General features: G+C 37.3%; 1 protein-coding gene across 3 annotated transcripts in view; it reads right to left on the reverse strand.

The window, feature by feature from the left end:
- Positions 1-19705, reverse strand: part of LOC149532518 (uncharacterized) — a 304531-nt gene that overhangs the window by 160122 nt on the left and 124704 nt on the right. For all 3 annotated transcript variants that reach the window (XM_089803165.1, XM_089803166.1, XM_089803167.1), the window contains one exon: positions 6560-6738. In XM_089803165.1, the coding sequence (XP_089659291.1) occupies positions 6560-6738 (179 nt within the window). The remainder of the gene's footprint in view (positions 1-6559; positions 6739-19705) is intronic.

Genomic DNA, 19705 nt, shown 5'->3' on the forward strand with positions numbered 1-19705 from the left:
CATAGGCACTTGTGCTGCTTTCTCTACTTCCAACTCTGGGTACATTGAGCCAAGTGTCACTGTACTGCCTTCAACTGGATGATCAGCTCCTCCTGAGCTCTCCATGCATCCATCAAGACAACTTCACGTCCAACACCTACTCCAAGTGCCTCAAAGCGTATCACCCCTCTCAAAAGGCTTCCTCTGTTGTTCTCTCCACCACTGGTACACAGACACTCCATGCCTGCAACAGCTCCAGGTCTCATCAACTGGTCAGACTTACAACGACTGATAACTGCAACGACTGGGGGTCTAGGGGGGAGCACCCCCAGCGAGGTCGAGCGGCAACGCCCCAAGCGTGCTCCCTGTCGCGATACAGGGCGGGTCGCTGCCAGGACCAAATTAGCACACCAAAACCCACACAAAAATGCATGGAACACACTATTTTTGTGATTTCTTCTGATCCCACACTCTTTTTGGCAACCGCTGATGTTTTCCCTTCCCTTTCGCATCATGCGTTACTCATTCCGAACTGTTTCAATCTGTCATTTTTTTTTTTTGCTCCTTCCTCTGTTTGTCCACTGTTGTGCCTCTTTCCTCTGATCTGTCTCTCTATCACTCCTAACTGCTCTGATGCTTTTTCCCTCCAAGATGTCGTGATTCGCCTATTTATAAAAGCCAATGATTTTGTTTCCAGTATAAATCATGGAATCTGCTTAGGTAATAGCAGGGCCATGCCTTCCTAAACGCCGCTGCTCATCCACGATTAATGTAGAATGTGGGCCGCTAATCCGACTATATATGTATTGCGTTCAGATTCTGAGCTTCTCCAACCGTGTCGAAACCCTACAAGCGGATAGCAACCTAAGGCATCATCATCACCACTGTAGGCAACCCTTCCCTTCTCTGCAAGCCACTACAAGTCCCTCGGAATGAATAAGCCGCGAAAGAGCAATTGAAAGGAAGAACACCCGCAGAAAGAAGGAAAACAACGCGGGGAAGTTAAAGGCATCTGCGGGCAACGAGAACATCCGCGGGAAACAAAGACATCCACGGCAACACAACCATCCGCGTAGAATGGAAAACGTTTGCGAGAGAAATGGAAAAAATCTGCGGGAGACAATAAACGTCCAAGGGAAAACATTAAGCGCCCGTAGGAAACCAGGCACCCATGGGATGTCTGTGGGACCACTCGCAGAACCTGTTGTCCACAGGAGAACCTATCTGCGGAGCAACAATCCGCAGATGTGCCCAAGGGCACACTGGGATTCTTTCCTCTCTTTTTTCATTTTTTTTTTCATTTTTGTTTAGAAATACAACAAACTCAATTTTCCCTCCAGACTTTGTCATTCTACGACAACAAAGGAATCGTTCCAACTTCTTTATTCCGTGACGACGAGGGAGTCTTCTTGGCATGGTACATCTTTAGCTTTGAACCATTGACTGCCTAAGATACTTCTTGTCCATCTAAAGTCCCCAATTTTATTGCTCCATTCTCAACTACTTCCTGGATCTGGTATGGCCCGACCCATCAGACCTGTAACTTTCTTGGTTTGATCTTCATTTCGTTCGTCATACTTCAACACCAACTACCCCGACTGAAACCTGTTGAGTTGTCGGTGTTTATCACGCCACACTTTCCGTTTGTTTTGTGTCACCTCTGTAGCCCATTGTGCCTGCAATTTCGTCAGTTGCCATCCCTTGCCGTCAATAACTGTATTCCTGATTTTAGAACCTTCACTCTGTATTGTTGAAGTTTCTATTAAGCCTATTCTCTTTGTTTCTTGTGCAAACCATGCAATGTGTTTTCCTTGCTGTCGGCACCCTTCTAATATATTAGTGATTCGTCGTAACATTTTCTTTCTGCGCATGGTGGGATCTTTCCTTTTTCTAGGTTCATACTGTATGTTCTTCCCCTCAGCTTCAGCCGTAACCGCCTTTCCTTCTTCCACTTCCCTGTATTCCTTCGAACATTCATTTTCCTCTTCTTTCTCACCTTCATTGACCCTTAACATATTACAACTTGGAAAGAGTTCGTAGTCTTCTATCTGCTAGTGGTAAAGGCCATTCACCGAGTCTAGGTTGTCGTCATTCGATCCTCCCAATCTCAATACTCCTTCATCTGGTTTCATTCTCTTCTTTCCTTTGTCGTCAATTTCGCCTTCACCTTCTGAGTCTGACGACGTTGCCTCCTCACCTACCATTTGTGTGTAAATCAATGACAAATTTCTGCCATTTGCTTTCAAGTGATAGAGTGTTTTTCTTCCAGTCGTGTTTAACTCTAGCTTGTATGAGCCATCCCCGGCCTAGAATAGCATCGTATCCTTTCCTCTTCAGCGAGATCACGACGAAGTCAAGCAAGAATGGTTGTGTTCTAATCATCACCGGTTGTGCCATCAGGACGCGAAGAGGTTTAATGCTGTGTTGGTTCGCTGTTAGCAACTGGAATGTAGGTGGCCACAACATCGGCTGTCCCAACCTGTTCCAGGTATCCTCAGGTAAGACATTCAAGTCGGACCCTCCGTCAGCACATTTCCTAGAATCCCCATCTCGACGACCACCGGATGCCCTCCAAATGTGAGTGCTAGCAGCATTGGGTCTTCTCCACCTGGGGCAATTTCCTTCCCTCTTCCTAGTTCTCCTGGTAACTTAGCAATTGGCGTGATATTTGTGAGTTTCGATTAGACCTGAGGCATTGTGAGCAACAGATCGCTTATTTTGACAGCTACCTCAGTTTGCAATATCTGTAGTACAATGTTCTGTTCCACATAGTTCCTTGCTAAGGTGCCAGTGGTGTCCTTCAACTGAGATGTCTCCGCCTGTGTTGCTTTTTCAATTTCTGCCCGTGCTTCCTCCAGCCTCTTCCTTTCTTTCGTCAGGTCGAGGTATAGTTTTGCTTGCCACCGTGTAATTGCCAAAACCTCCTCCTCGTTCGTCCTGATGGTGATCAAATTTACTCCTGATTTTGGGCACTTGGCATCTTCATGATCGTTGGGTCCGCACCATCTACATAATAATTTTGGTGTGTTTGTCGTTGTACAATCTCGGGCAAATTGGCCCCACAAATTACATGCACAGCATTGAACCATCGGCCGGCCGTTTGCATCGTACTAAATTCGACTTTGGCTGCCATTGTTATTGTTATTGTTCGCATTGTTGTTCTTCTACCCGCATCTATTATTTTTGTACCCTCCAAACGTGGCACCTTCCATGCTTGTGTTCCCGCTCCCTCCGGACGCAGAAGCCTCCTATGCCAGGAACACCTGTTGACGTCCTCTAGTTTTCATGTTGAAGGGGCATTGTTTTGTGGAATTTCCCATGATCTAGCAGATGTCGCAGAACTGGTTCTTTGGACAGGACCCTTTAGTGTGACCCTCTATCTTACACTTTGTGCACCATAGGTCGCTTCCCTTCGTTTCTTTCTACATGTTCTTAAATTCCTTCATCATACGGATAATGTCCTTCTGGAGAGCTCGGACCTTTTTGCTGTTGTTTTCCTCATCGCTGCTATCTTCCCCCGAGGATGTGTCATCATCTAAATTGGAACTACTCTTCTTTTCTTTTTTGTCTTCTATTCACTTTCTAAGTTTATTGCTCGGTTGTATGCTTCTGTGTATGATGACGACGGTACAATCTTCATCTTCTTCCGCAACTTCGGGTGTAGGCCTTCGATGAACCATATTTTCTGCAGCCCATCAGCTGGCTTATTTTTCATTTTATTTATCAAGCCTTAATTTCCTGACGTAGACTCGAACTGCTTCATATTTTCCTTGTTTTGTGTTGTATATCTCAGCTACGATCTCATTGTCATCGCAGAGCAATTGAAATTCTATGGTGAACTCCTTTTTAAGGTTGTCCCGAGTAGTTAACTTTTGGGGATCTGCATCGGCAAACTAGTCAATTGCAACACCCTATAGGGTGGCCAGAAACTGCCGAACCCATTCGTTTGTATCGGTGATGCCATTTTCCCTCCAAATCATTTCACATGTTTTACAGTGTCGAATTGGATCAACCATACCATCACCATCAAACTTTGACAGCTTTTCCTTTGGTCCCGCTATTACTATTGGATTTTGTGCACGGGCGTTGTTCGGGCCTGCAACACTAGCATTGTTCACTCCCACACCGTGGCTTTGCACTCACACACAGACGGTCTATACTCCCACACCGACGGTTTGCACTCCCACACTAGTGGTCTACTCTCCCACACCGGCGGTCTCAACAGCTACGAACCTTGGTGAAGAAGGATCTTCTGAAGTTGTCCCTTCTGGAAGTGTATCCCAGACGAAGAGTTCACTCCACACTCGTGCTCCCTCGGCACTTCGAGCCGTGAGAGTCGATTCCCTTCCCTTGATGAATACAAGTTCAAAAATTTCTCTCTTGCTTCCTCCACCAATTCCACCCGCTAGCGAGTCTCCAACAATTCCGCAATGCTACGGTGTCCATCGGCAATCTTCTGAAACCTCCGTCTACATTTAGCCTACTGCACCAAAATTAAATTTCCTTGAGTTGTGCAGATTTCATCTTTTTCCTTCAGCTTATTCTTATTTTAGTTTAACTGATTCGGCATCAATCTTCATTCCAACCTTTGTTCCAGGTCCATCGGGCAACGGCGCCAAATGTTTACCGTATAAATTAATTGATTAATACACACAGACAATGAACAAGAACAGCAACAGCAGTACTCCGTTTATTATCCGCATATTCCAAGAGATTACATACAAAGCATCAGATGAGTTACAATGATCCCAGACGAGGTATAAATACTTTCTGCCGAACCTTCCTGAAGGTGTCCGTCAGCTACATAATAATACTAATCTACCCGTCGGCTACAAAATCTTTACCGGCAACATGAACCCATTGGCTACACAGTTTCTACCGATGACATGCACATCATAACATTGATAAAACATTCCTAATAGACATTTTAGAAGCTTAATATATATATAGTCCTTTTATTTAATAGTCATCCTCTAAAACTTGGCCCTAGACCGTCCCTCTATTGGAAACATGCCCCGCCCCCAAAGCTTTGCAGAACATAGATTCTTAGAGCATATATATATTCCCTTATTTTTTAAATAGTCATCCCCTAATAATTGACCCTAAACTGTCGCTGTACTAGAAATACACCCCATCCTTGAAGCTTTCTGGAACATAGGTTCTTACAGTATGCCTCATTGGCTTATTCCAAACATGCACTACATTAGTCCTCAAAGTAATATGTAAGATCTGTCAAATAATTCAGAACCACCACCAGCACAGGCCTTATTCTGTCATTATCGCTGCAACAAATATATACAACTGAATAAAGACCCAGCAAGATTTATGCAAATATGAGACCATACATAAATCTCCCAGGGAGAAAATACAGCCACATAGCATATCAAAAGTCTTACGTAACCTATATCAAATCTGAGAACAAAAGGTGGAATCACACGAGCATCATTTAAAAACAAATACAGTTCTGTCAATAATTAATTATAATAAGCAATATATTTGGGTCGTATTTATAGATAAACAAAATACCAAAAATTTAATGAACATCTAACGACCCCAAAAGAGCAATCTTAAAAGACTTTAGATGCCCTGCATAGGTATAGGTACTGTGTTGAAACTGCAAAATACATCTTAATGTATTAATTTTACCTAAGAACTAGAAGATTCAAATGTTTGAAAGATGCAAATTTGGATGAGCGATTTTAATCATCGACCGAAGTATTTTGTATGTTCTTACATATTGACTGCATGAGTAGAGATTTATTGACAGGGCTAACAAGAAGCAGCAGGCATAGATTAATCTAGTATTGAAATCTGCAATTAGAATGCAGAGATTAAGGTACAATAGGATAAGCTTCCTAGAAGAAAATAAAAATCATATGGTGTCTTGGTTTGTGTGGCTTTGTAACAATAGAAAGAAAAAGACTCCAATGAACATTGTTTCTTCTTGTCAAAAAAAATCCCCTGGAGTTCCCTACTCATTTTAACATGGAAAATATCTGCCTTTAGATTCATATCAACGACTATATTGGAAACAAAAAAGCACTATTCGTGCCCACAGAAGACCAAGATAGGTGCATAGGGAGATCCATGAGCTATCATTGCAAAGAAGAAAACAGCAACTTGAGGACAAAGTTAGCTTGTATCACTGTCAACGAAGACACCTTTCACTAACAAGGAGGCAATAACGTAACAGGTAACAAGACTTGAATATCCTATGGTAAGCTCAGAATGAAATCGGGCCCTGGGTGTTCATTGCTTAATTTTCAACATCTTGTATCAGGTTAGTTTGAAAGGCCCTGTCAAGAAATTATATAAGAAAAAAAAATTGAGCATTTGAATTTCTTCTTTAATAGAAAAAGTACCTTTCTATACATGAAAACACAAGAATAACAAGGAACCATTAAATAATTATGCAAGTTTTTCCAGAACTTAAACGTAACCAAATGAATGTAGATGTCTATTTAACACCCAATAACAAGCCACGAGAACCAAAGAGCATGTCAGACTATAGTAGTAAAACAAAATTGGAGAACATCATAGAGAGAGGAAAGCTAAAAAATAATAAAAGGCAACAGTCAACCATTTGAAAACCACCAGAATCTGTAAGCAATGCCCTTGACCAGTTCATAAATTTGTGGAGACCACCAAGCTCATCAATCAAATCAGCACCAGGTCGAAGTGCTAAATGGTATGTGTTACCAAGAATGATTTGGCAACCAACCTCCTCTAGTTGATCATTTGCAAGACCCTTAATTGTACCTGAGATCATTGTAACAGAAAGGTTGATAACTTTAACACACAACCAAGAATGTGAACAAAATATTCTAATTAAATGCCTAATGCTGTTCAGAATAGACAAGCTCAAAATTAACTGAAGACAATATTCAGATAATGAGATATAACCCAGAATATTTTATAAACCACAACAAGAATCCACCGCTTTACATTCGAATTGGAATATATTTTGTACATGCACTTTGTTCTTGCATTTGCTTGCTGTGATTATTTGTCCTTATACTTTGTTAGAGAATGAAGAAAATACCACCCATTTTCAAGCAGGAACTTGGTGCAATGGTACATACATTAGATTCAGCAGGGATGCCACACAGTATTCCCCGCCCAAAACACAGAGTTCCGGAAACAGGGACATCCCTGGGACAAGAGGACGGGCATCAGACATCCCCCAGCCATCCCCAAAATCTCAAGAAATGAGGAAGACATACCAGAAGCAGGGGGACGTCACAGGGCAAAATGGGGGATGGCCGGCCATTGCCAGTACGGCCGGGGACAGCCAGCTATCCCAAACGTTAAAGCGCATAAAAAATATTTTTTTAAATGTTGTAACCTAATTTTAGAGCATAAAATTGTCCCTTTGCTGCTACACACTTTTAAAAAATCAGAATTTTTAAGTCATGAAATCTGAGAAATTTTCTGAGGACATGGCTGAAGGCAAACTCTAAAGGCATGGTCTACAAATAGGTGCAAGCAGACTCTTGGGATATCAAGATCATGAATAAATTGACTTATGTGAACTCCCAAATGCACACATCAGACCCTCTTACCAATGCATAAACCTGAATTTTTCTCCAATATGGTCTTAACCCTGCATTTTTCTCCCAATCAGATCAGATCTGATTTTTCTGAGAACAGACCTGCAACATGTCAAAAACTTAGAAATCAATGCAAAATTTGCTAAATATTACTCCAAACATGCATTTTGAGGACTGATAATAGGGAACAAGTCTTGGATCAGACTAGTATTTCAGGTCAATTTCAGATATCTATGATACTGTTCACTGCTAAACTTATAATTTTGTTCACATATTGATATGCATATTGGCAATTCAAACTGTTTTATGAATGCATAATAGACTAGAGTTAAATTTTAACACATATTGAATATCGAATCAGTTATTATTTCCTAGATGGCATTCAAATGGTGTACATTAAGGTTCTATAATATTTAAATCATAGTTTAAAACTTCAGTATCAGCAATATCTGGGCCGGCCCAAAAATTTGAAAATGTTGGAATTGGCAAAAATGCAGCGAAAAATTTGGCAATAAATCAGCACTTTTATCGAACATTTAAAAATATAAAATTTCTTTAAATATTCTTAAAAACACATACACACCAATTTTGTAGAACATATAATGATTTGAGATATCCACCATATACTATTCAAAGTTTCGAGTTAAACAATAATTTATAACAACTAAAACTTAGTAGATTAACATAGTGCTAGAATCATATATCAAAAAACAAGTACAACATCTGAATATAAATAAGTTCAATACATATAGAACTCAAACTCCATGAAACTACAACTTCTGAATACATATTAAGTTCAAGTTTCAGTATCAATGAAAACTAAAAGTAGCAATCATAAACTGGGTCTATGAGTAAAACTCAAAAGAGATCATTGCTGCTAGGTGGGTGGTGTTGAAGTATTTGTTGTGGCAACATCCTCAACCGGTGCCTTAATAGGTGCCTCACGCTTGACAAAAGCCTCTGATGGATCACCAAGCTCATGATCCTCCTCACGTGCTGCCACATCTGCATCCCAATCATCTGCAACTATCTAAAACTTAGCTAGTTGCTCATCTGTCATCTGCCTCTATCCTCACCATTAGGAGGAGCAATCCAATGTGCTGAATATGGATCAATGCCATCCAAGTCAAGTGCTTCATATGAAGCTTGCCCTTTCTACTTCTTCTCGTGCAAGAGAAGGTTGTACTTCACATAAACCAAGTCATTTAAGTGCTTTTGAGTCAACTTATTATGTTTATTTGTGTGTATGTTCTAGAAAGTACTCCAATTTCCCTCACAACCAAAAACACTACAATGTTGCGTTAAAATTCAGATGACAAGTTGTTGAAGATTAGGCATTGTGGCACCATAATCTCCCCACCACAGATCTAGAAGGATTTTTAAAAAAACCATTTATGTTGTGGTAAAACTTCCAATAAACTTCATAAGCGAAATAAATGGTATGATAAAACTAAACACATGTTCTTCTCTACCTGGCTGCAAGGTGTATCTCCTACATTTGCAATCAGAAGAAGAAAACAATGGCCCCTCTTCCCTCTTGTAGCTCTGCTGAGGTCTTGGAAGTCCAAATCAGCAACCAATCTTCGAATGCATGTGTCCAAGCCAATCTGAAACTCTACATCTGCTCTAAAAGTGTTTAAAAAATATTACTTGAGGTTCAAGTAATAGGCAGCTGCATGAATATGTTGTTGGAGTTGTTAGTTCCATCTACGATCAATGATGTTCCATATGGGCCTAAATTTGGTCTCATTTGACCTATACAAGTGTTGAATGGCCTCTTTGGCCCTATCCATGGCCTCATATAGAAACCCCATGGGGTTTTTATCCCTATCCACAATTCGTAGAACTTTCACCAACGGTTCTCACACCTGGACATAAAATAATATACAAAAATCTGCTAATGAAAATATTTCAAAATTATATACTAAATCATCAACGAAGACTTGAAAACTTACTTTGAGGATCTCCTCCATTAGCTTTTCAAAGCTAGCATCAAACACAATCCTCACAATCTTCTCTTCTTCAAGCTTCCTGACATTCGTACTCTCTAACCATTTCTTATCTAGAAACATGTGCCTCGAGTCTAACAATGTCTCAAATATGCTTTGCAAGTTTAGAAAATTAGTAGCAAAGCGTGTGACCTCTGCTTGTACAAGATCCTTACCACTAGTGTGCTCTCTCATATGACTCAAGACCAATGTATGATTGTAGATGTACTTCACAATATTTCTTCCATCTTCAACCACCTTCTCCACCTAGCTCAGTTTCCCTAGATCCTCAAGAAGCAAGTCAAGACAATGGGTAGCACAAGGGCTCCAAAATAATGTGGGATGTCTCTACATCAAAATTCTAGGGCTGCCACATACGCAACTGCGTTATCAGTCACAATCTGGATGACATTAGCCACTCCCATTTCTATTACCACCTCATCCAACATGTTGCACAAATTTTCTGCATTTTTTACCTAATTAGAGATCAATTGATTTTAGAAATATCAACTCTCCCTTTAAAGCAACTATAAAGTTGATGAGCGTCTTATTCCTCCCATTTGTCCACCCATCGGATATAATAGTGCAGCCTTTTTGTTCCCAAATTTTTCTTTGCTCTTCGACAAGCTGATGAATGTTTCTTACCTCGTCATCTAACAACGGTCCACTCACCTCATAAGGAGTTGGGAGCTTGAACCCCTTACTAGACAAAGAAATCAAAGTTACCACTTGATCCCAATACGGACTAGATAAAGCATTGAAGGGAATATCATTTTGGATCCAAAATCTTGTAATTGTCACCTTTGTCTTATCATGCATCTTTTTGTTCCATGAAGTGCCTAGCAAGTCAGGTTGAACACCAGGAGTGTTACATAGAACCCAAAACTCTAATAAAGACCCAACCCCACTTCCTGATCCTCATATTCGAGGCCCAATAGAATAAGAAGTCTCTCCACTTGTTTGTGATCCTGTAGAACTAAAAGTCCCCATTGGGGTTGTCATGGCCTCAAACGTCCTCCTTTTTGCTGCCTTACTATTTGCATATTTTTTAAGGCTTGTCAAAGCCTCTCTTGTAGCCTCTTCCGGACATGTTTCACATGGTGTAATTTCATGACATGGAATATTACAAGATAGTATTTCAATCGACTTATGCCTGAAGTCATATGCTTGTGGCTAAAGATACATTCAACGTGTCCTTTGACTTCTCCCGAGATCCCATATTTCCATAATGCATCCTTCTCTCTACCACTAGCCATCTTGTGAAGAAATCAATAGACATTAAGAACCTAACAAAAAAACAATGAATTATAATTAGAAAATGTCCAAATTTACAATAAATCAAATTTAATATTTTATAAATTTACTAAAATACTGTTATAAATCTATTAATCTATCTTATAAATCTATTAAAATGTATTATAAATCTACTAAAATCTATTACAAATATACTAATATATATTAAAAATCTATTAAAATCTATTAATTAATAATCATAAATCTGTAAAAAAAACTGTTATTACAAATTTACAAGCTACCAGTTCCTAAAAATGAAAAAAAAAAACAGCATCACTGTAAATTTAAAATGCTTGAAATACATTAAATTTACTGTATTTTAAATTTACAATAAATACTTTAAGTTTATTGTATTTAAAACTTCATGAAGTTTAAATTTAAGGTAATTTATATTTTAAATATTTTAACTTTATTGAAAATATTTTTAATATTAATGTTTTGGTATTAGTGTATTTTAAACTTTTGCCTTTTATCAAAACAAAACAAATTAAACTTTTAACAAAATTTACAAAATATAATGCCTAGTCGAGTAGGAGCTCTCTACAGAGGATTGGCAAAAAAGAGTTCTAGAAATGTCGACTTGTGCTTTGGAAATGTCGAATCCCTGCTTGCCTGCGTGGAATCTCTACTAGTGTGGATTCAAAACTCTACTTGTGTGGAATCAAATCTCCAACGAGCACCCTTCAAACCCAAACTGCGTTTGAATTCCAAATGCCCAATGAAGAGAGACGCCCAACAAAGAGATGTTCGACGAATGCAAAAAATTACAAAGAAAGTTGCAAATGTATAAAATAAAAATAAGTAAAACTTCAAACCTAAACTGCATTTGACTTGTCAATGGAATTTAAGGCGGGAGTTTTGGTTTATCACAATTCTTTGTCATTAATCACGTGTTGTTATTTTGCAAAAAATCAGGACCAGTATTTCACGCGATTATTTCAGCTAGGCATTTGCTCCACGAGATATTGCACTATCTGCGATTACTCCCCTATTTTTTAAGCTATGGTTTAAATGACATGCTTTGTGCTTAGTTTCGTATGAATGACATCTATATTTGAAAATTTCAGGGTATATTTTGAAATTTCTATATATTAATTTATTCATCCCTGTTTGTCATCCCCTCCCATCCCCAAAATCAGCAAAAAAAATTGTCATCCCGGAAACCCATGGCGCTGTCCCCTATCGTCCTCGTCCCAAAAACTCAAGGGAACATAGCTTATTATCAATGCAGAAACAATGTTATTGAAATCACAAAGCTGCTTGCTATTAGAAATCAAAGCGTCCAGGATATGGCTTGGATTCCTTGACCTAGAGGTCAAATTTTTTATTAACATAAAATGGAAAAGCCACTATTCCCAAAGATATTATTTATTTGCCAAATTCTGGACAAATTATTTTGTCGTTTATATTAGGTTTTGTTCATTTTTTAATGAAATTAACAAATTAATTTTAAATTATTATTTACAATGAAAATTAGTTCCAAATCAAATCACAACCACAATCCAAAATAGATCTAATTATTATGCACCCAAATAACTGGGATTATCATGTTGGATTAATATTGCAGTCATTATTGTTTGGACCATACCCATCGCTCCGCCAATGGAATAATTATTCAAAACTCTCATGCATTATTAAATTTACACTCCATTTAATCTATTTTCACTTAATATATTCAACATTAAAAATACTATTTGCATACAAGATATCCAGATGACATAATAAGATAATGTAGTTAGCAATATTTGAAAACAATATTTTGAGCCTACCTTCACGAAAAATTAGTAATATATAGGAACTGTTGATTTTTTTGTAGCTTTTATACACAAAACTATTGAAGATACATATATATATTTAGTGTATATGAAATATGATATTATATATATATATAATGTAATGTTGAAAAAATTAATATAATGATCCAACAAAAATTGTGTGCATATACATATACATACATACATATGTGTGTGTACACAATATAACTATCATTATATTAAGCACATAATAATGAATAGACATGTCCCATAAAGGGACATGTCACTCTTTGGCTAATCCACAATATAAATACAAGTGAGATCATTGCCTTTGTGTAACATCCAGTTTTTCCAGGTCTAAATTAACATCTAACATAAGCATAGAATACAGTTATAACTTCAATTTCATAAGAAAGCAGTTACATCATTCCTGTTCAAGTGAAGAAGATTTATCATTACAGTCAGTTAAACAAAAAATTCTTAAATAAATGCTTGAAATACCTTTTAATGAAATTACTTCAGAAATTGAAATCACATACCTTGGGAAACTGAGACTGAAAATCATCTAAGTATGCTTCTGCAACCACTCAAGTTAGTCCACAAATACACTAACACTTTCTCAAAATCGACTGCTATCTCAAAAATCATTTGATGATTACAACCATAATTTAAATTAGGGCATCACATATCATCTTACCAATTAGGGCATCAATCACCATCGGTTTATTTAAGGCCTCTGATACCACTTTACCACTTAGGGATTCTGTGACCACGGAATTCAATTAGGGCATCCGCGACAACGGATTCACTTCCGCAACCACATATTCAACTAGGGCTTTTGATACCACAGATTCAGTTAGGGCTTCCAATACCATTGTATCAATTAAGGTTCCAGCTGTCACACAATCAATTAGGGCTTTGGATTTCTTTTCCTTCGATTTCTTATCTGTGACAGTTTCTCAAGTTTAGATAAATACTTATATTCAGTAATCATTTATATGAAAGTGAAATGATGATAACGATGAAATGCTTTAATTAAATCTTACCTTCTCATAAACAAAACAAAAATAATAATACCTGTTTCTGATAAACAATTCAATGCATGGCTAAGTTCGGGCTTGGAATACTGAGGGCGACGCATATCCGACATCTTGAGAGAGGTGAAACATTGTCAAGGGCTTTACCACCCAACCTCGGACCACAATATATATCCCCACACAATCTCTAACGAGAAAGGCCCTCCCTACTCGGAATTGTCAGGGAACATCCTACCAATCACTGGACTTCAAGATATAAACACGCCATACAACTTGGCAATAGGAGATCACAGTAACAAGAATATGCATGAGCTATTAATTAATTTTAAATGGTAAGTATTCAAATGTCACAAATGATATTGCTTCATATTATTGATGAATCCTTTCTCACACCACATCACCCATCTTTCACAACCGAGTGAGTCCCAGGTATTCGAAATTCTCAGAGCAAACGGCTCCTTTTATTCAAGAAGATTACATACAACCATCATTACATATTCTATGATTATGTTATTAAGAGATATCATAATGTTATTATTCTTGACAACATTATTCATGCTTGAGCTAATGCTTTATTTAATTGTCTTGTTATTATAACATTTTTATTATTGTAGATTTTTTTGCACCTCTTCACCTATATCAGGCCTTCGAGCCGGTGATTCTCTGATGCCAACAAATTATATTTATTGTGATAACTCACACACCTCTTCACCATACTCTAGCAATTCACCTGGTGAATTCCTTGGTGTTAAGCTTTTTGAAATATTTATATATGCCAATCTAACTATAAAGGTTTATTAATGGATTGTTACTCATTTGTCTCGAATCCTTAAAAGAAACAGAGATATTTAACTTTTCTATAAAAAGAAACTACGGCATTCTTAATCAGAATAAGGGAAGCAATATAATATGATGGACAGGATCTATGATTATCCGAATTTAAATACAGTTTTACATTCTCTGAATAACAAAGACATTCTTATGATTTTTTGGAAAATATACAAGTAGTATGATAACAAATTCTTGTAAAGCTATGGTTAAGGATCTATGTCTTACTCCAATTCGCCCAGAATTTCTAATCCCATGACAGTATTAACTCTATTAACATTTATCTTTATCGCACCTTCATCACCTCATTCTGACTTTAACTTGGTGATATCCTTGGTGCTCCCTTCCTGTTATCAGATGGTGGCTGACTGCCCCGCGGTTGTTTGCCTAACACTAGGCTCTAACACCTCCCGCAAGTTCCATGGAAACAATTGCTTGAAGAAACAAAGACGTATCACTCTAATCTTTCAAATGAATAACTCTGTATATCCCCTCCCATGTGTTCTGGATGCAATGATATATGAACTCTATTACGTATGGAGACAAAAATGAAAAATGATGTATGAATTTCTGATTGCTAATACGAATTCCGAAGCAAAGACGTAATGTCCTCAGGCTATGGCACTGTAGCAGATTAAAGAAAGGAAAGTTGGGTTAAAACTATTACACACCAAGAATGCGCCATCCGTCCCCTATCACAACTTGCGCTAGATTTATTTGTATTCCCCCCACTTACGCCTAATTTTGGTTCGCTTAAAGACATTTCACAAGAAACAAGAGTTTAATTTGGCTTCCACCGGTTACAAGCAACCATACGAATTCCAATTACTTAAGGAAAAAGAAATGAAAGAGGGTTGAAATATTATAACTCAAAATAATAATTCAAATGTTGTTAAAATTCGAACATTATAATCCCAATCATTATTATAGTTTTGAAAATTATTGAAATTGATTATTAAATTATAGTGTTATTATATCATTTTTATGTTTAAATGCATGAGTATAAATTTTATCAAAATAATAATGATGAAAGATAATTTACAATCCTTTGAGGGATGTTTTATATTTTAACTTAATTATTTTATTTAAATTATTTGTTTAAATAACTCATGCAATTCCACGGGTGTGTCTTGGTTTCAACTCGCTAGGTTCTTTATCCGTCTGCCAGTGATGGTAATGCCCTGCCTAATTCTTTTCTGACAATGCTTCCACCCCTTCAACATGCTCCCTGCATGGAATCTCTCTGTAATTAAATTATAAATTATAAATAATTGTATCAATTAACCTTTCATCTTAATTCCATGAATTCTAAATTAACGATCAACTAACATGTCATCTTCACTTCAAATCATAACGACCAACTATCTTACCATTTCACCAGATTATATCAAATTAAACTACCAAGTGACTTCATGTGAACCTCAACGTCTATATTTCAAGCTAGGTCAAAAATTGGGATGTAACACTTTGGAAGACATATAAATTACAGGCAGTGTTATTACACTTGTAGGTTCCTTACCAAAGAGATCATCTAATATTTACAATAGATTACAATAGATAACTATTCAAGATAAAATGAAACTATATATTATTGTAATAGGGTGCCACTCCACCTATAAATCTAACCCTCGATCCCTCATTTACAAGGCAAACTTTGTTGGTGGTGTTCTTTATTGCGATGATGATTCGCAAGGCTTTGCGTCTAAATACATGGGTGCCTAACGGAATCAAATTTGCCCTCGTGGTTGGGGATACCTAGGGTTAGAAGTTTTTTGTGCCCTTGTTATTCTCTTTCTTCGCACAATCGTCCATTCCTCATTTTGATTAATTCTACCTATTTTTTGCAATGGAATCTTGGGTAGATCTTTGTTGCTATCTCCCTTGTTGTCCGGTGACTGCAAAGATTTGTTATGTTCTACTTGTTTTGACCAAGCCAAAGCTACCTGTTTCCCTCTTTCATCAAGGAAGTTTTAGAGGGCGTCAAACTTGTTTCTGCATATTACTGGTGCAGGATCTGCTCTTGTGTGTCTTCTGCTTGTTGTTTGAAATGATGCAAATCTCTATCATTTTTGGGGTTTCTTCCCTCGTTTTGTTAGTAAAGAAGATGTCCTATAAACTTTTGGAAATTTGTGTATATTTCAATCTAGGTTCACTTTTTGCAAATTTCTCGCTGCCATTTTTTGCTTCTTTATATTACACTTGAATATTTTTAAAGTTATTATTTTCAACACCTTGGTATTGAGACTAAGAAAGGTGTCATAAAGTTGTTACCCAAAGAAGGGGATCCTTCTTGATTGAAAACCTCAAGACCTATTACCTTGTTTAATGCAACTTATAATTTTTTTGCAAAATTCCTAGCCCTAAGACTTCAAAAAATATTTATCCAAAGTCATCTCCACCCTTGCAAAGTAATTTGTGAAGGTGAATTCATTTTGGATAACTTGTTGACTAGTTGGGAGGATATGAATTAAGAAAAATGTCCTAAGCAGAATGTGGCTAAGATTCTCTTTGATTTTGAAAAGGCACATGTGCATATCAATGGCCCTTTCTTATTTTGATGCTCAAGACTTTAGGCTTTGGTGAGTTTTTCAGTAGAATAATCAATATTTTATTTGTGGATGATTCATCTCAAAATTGTATCAATGGTGTTCTCTTGGTCCTTTCCTCCTTCAAGGATAAAGCAAGGTTTCCCTCTAGCACCTTGTTTGTTTTTCTTGGCTTTTGAGACTGTTCATTTCCTCCTTGGACTGTTATTTACGAGCTCAGTAAAAGGATCATGCTAGTTTTCTAGTGACTCAGTTTTAAAGGTTCAAATGCTAATGACAACCTTTTTATTTATCTAGAAAAGCAAAATTTTATCAATATAAAAAAGAAATTTGATTTGTACCGTTTGCTCTCTGAATCTAAAGTTGTTTTGTATAAAGTCTAATCTACTCTATTCATCAAATGATTTCCTGATTGGAAAATAAACATTGACTGGAAATGTTAAGGTCCTCATAAGGTGTTCAAATATTTCAGTTTTCCGTTTCTCTTTGTATCCCTCTTTGAAGGAAATGTGGAATTGTCTAATGAATGATTTTAACACAAAACAATCTTGTGTTCTTGTGTTCTTCATATTTATCTTCTTGTCACATAGCCTAATTTTCTCAGGTTAGTCAACTAAATAAACTTATTAGAAGATATCCTAGTCAGATGAGAAAGGGAATAAGACTGCAATCCCTCAGGTTTAGTGCATTAGACCTAGGAAATCAGACAATATGGGGCTTTAGGAACCTATTCTTACAATATGTCTCTGATGTAGCCAAATGGATTATAAGGACTCTAAAAGGTAGCAATCCTTGAAAGCAACTTTCTATATTTAATTTGGCTAATGACTCTGTATAGTACGTAATGAAGCAATGTTGTAATTAGCATTAGTTAACCTTTGTTGGGTTGGGTAGTTAAGAAGTGAGGGAATGCATCCATTGGTTTTCCCAGCCAACCAACTAGTATATAAGAACTCTGAAATATGGATGATGGGGCAATGTTTTTGGTAATCAATAAAGAAATGATATTTCCTCGCCATTTGGTAATTCTAGTAATGAATGTTCTGCTGGTAATATTGAGTCCATGTTATATTACTCTGTATCAAAGTAACAAGAATCGAAATAAGATCGGAATCGGCCATGACTCGGAATCGAATCGGCCATGGATCGGCAAATTTAAAAAACCCTTGAAATTTAGTGAGTAACTTATTTAATAAACCCTTTATCGCTGATTTGGTTCACCGATTCACAAAAAAATCGTTTGGCTTGAATCGAACCGTCAAATTGCGTGAATCGCATGAATCACCATTAGTCTCAAAACTATGCTCTGTATACTGTGCATTGATAACCATTCTACATTTTGGAGTCGTTGCTTAAGTCTAAACCTAGAGGTCATTGACTAGGCAAGATGGAGTAATGGGAAGACCTTTCTTAGCACATATATATATAGAAGATCAGGTGGCACGTAATCTGGTGGCAACTTAGGAAGTTTTTGTCGATTAGTATGTGCAAAGTGAAGCCCAAGGAGAGAGCAGTTCTTGAGAGCACAGTACGGGATGAGCTTTTGGTACCACCAGCAGTGTATGATCTTCTCGGAATGATCCCTCGACTATTGGCAAGAAACATGTATGCGTGGAGGAAGAAAGAACCGAAATAGAAAGAGAATGAAGAAGACAACAAGTTCTACAACAATTCGCAGAAAGAAGAACACGAGAACTAGAGGAGAGTGATAATCCAAGGAAGACAGCCAGGTGCTAAAACAATTCATGACCCTACTTCTAAATAATTATCCCAAGCGAGTGGCAGAGGAAGAAACCGTGGAGGAAATCGCCCTGCGAACTCTACGTCTCCACGGCAAGGAGGAAAGACGTCACAACTTAAGGAGACTGGTGAAGGAAACCCGGAGTACAAACCATATCGAAGAGGAGTTGATTGAAAATGTCGTGTCCCCAAATTTGAATGTAATAAGTTAATTTAATTAATTAATTAACTGGTCCCAGAATTTAAATAATATAACAAAAGGACATTTAATTAGTTACTTTAATATATTAAGTGGGGGCCCAAGTTAATAATATGTGTATTTGTGGTTCCGATTGATTTAGTATATCTTGGACCCATTCTATTTAATTCTATTTAGTATATCTTGGACCCCTCTTTAGTTCGACATGGCATTGATCATGGATTTGCCTATTCCAGACTCTCGTAGGCAAATGGTGTGGAAAGAGAGTCAATTCTGCGGATCAGATAGTCATATCTTGCTCTTGAAGAAGTGTTAAGAGGTTATATTTTATCATTATGTGATATTGGGGCCCACATGTTATAATTTTAATTTGAGTTGCACTTTTTATTTTATAAAATTACTTTATTATAAAAAAGTGCATTATAATGAGATTTTATAAAGGATGTTTCTAGAAGTTCTAGCAACTTCTTAGAAAAGTGAATAAATAGAGGGCTGGGCCTCTCATTTGGACATGCTTGGATTGGAGAACTCTTCTACTTCTTCATTGTGAAGACATTTGTGGACTTTGGATCTGCAAATTATTCGATCTTTGGGAACGAATCACTCCCTTGGATTGGCGACTTTGAGGGTGTGAAATATCACCTGAATTGTTGCATAATTGGAGTTGGTATTCAGCCATCTCATTGGAGTTTATTGAGAATTCGTTGTTAGGGTTTGTTTTTGGTTGGAATAAGGATTTCAGATTTGCCCTATCATTGGAGAAGCATTTGACAAGAGTTTGAAGACAGAAT

The sequence above is a fragment of the Cupressus sempervirens genome, chromosome 10 (genome assembly GCF_028749045.1).
Source record: "Cupressus sempervirens isolate cs-2001-9-10 chromosome 10, ASM2874904v1, whole genome shotgun sequence".
Taxonomy (NCBI): Eukaryota; Viridiplantae; Streptophyta; class Pinopsida; order Cupressales; family Cupressaceae; genus Cupressus; species Cupressus sempervirens.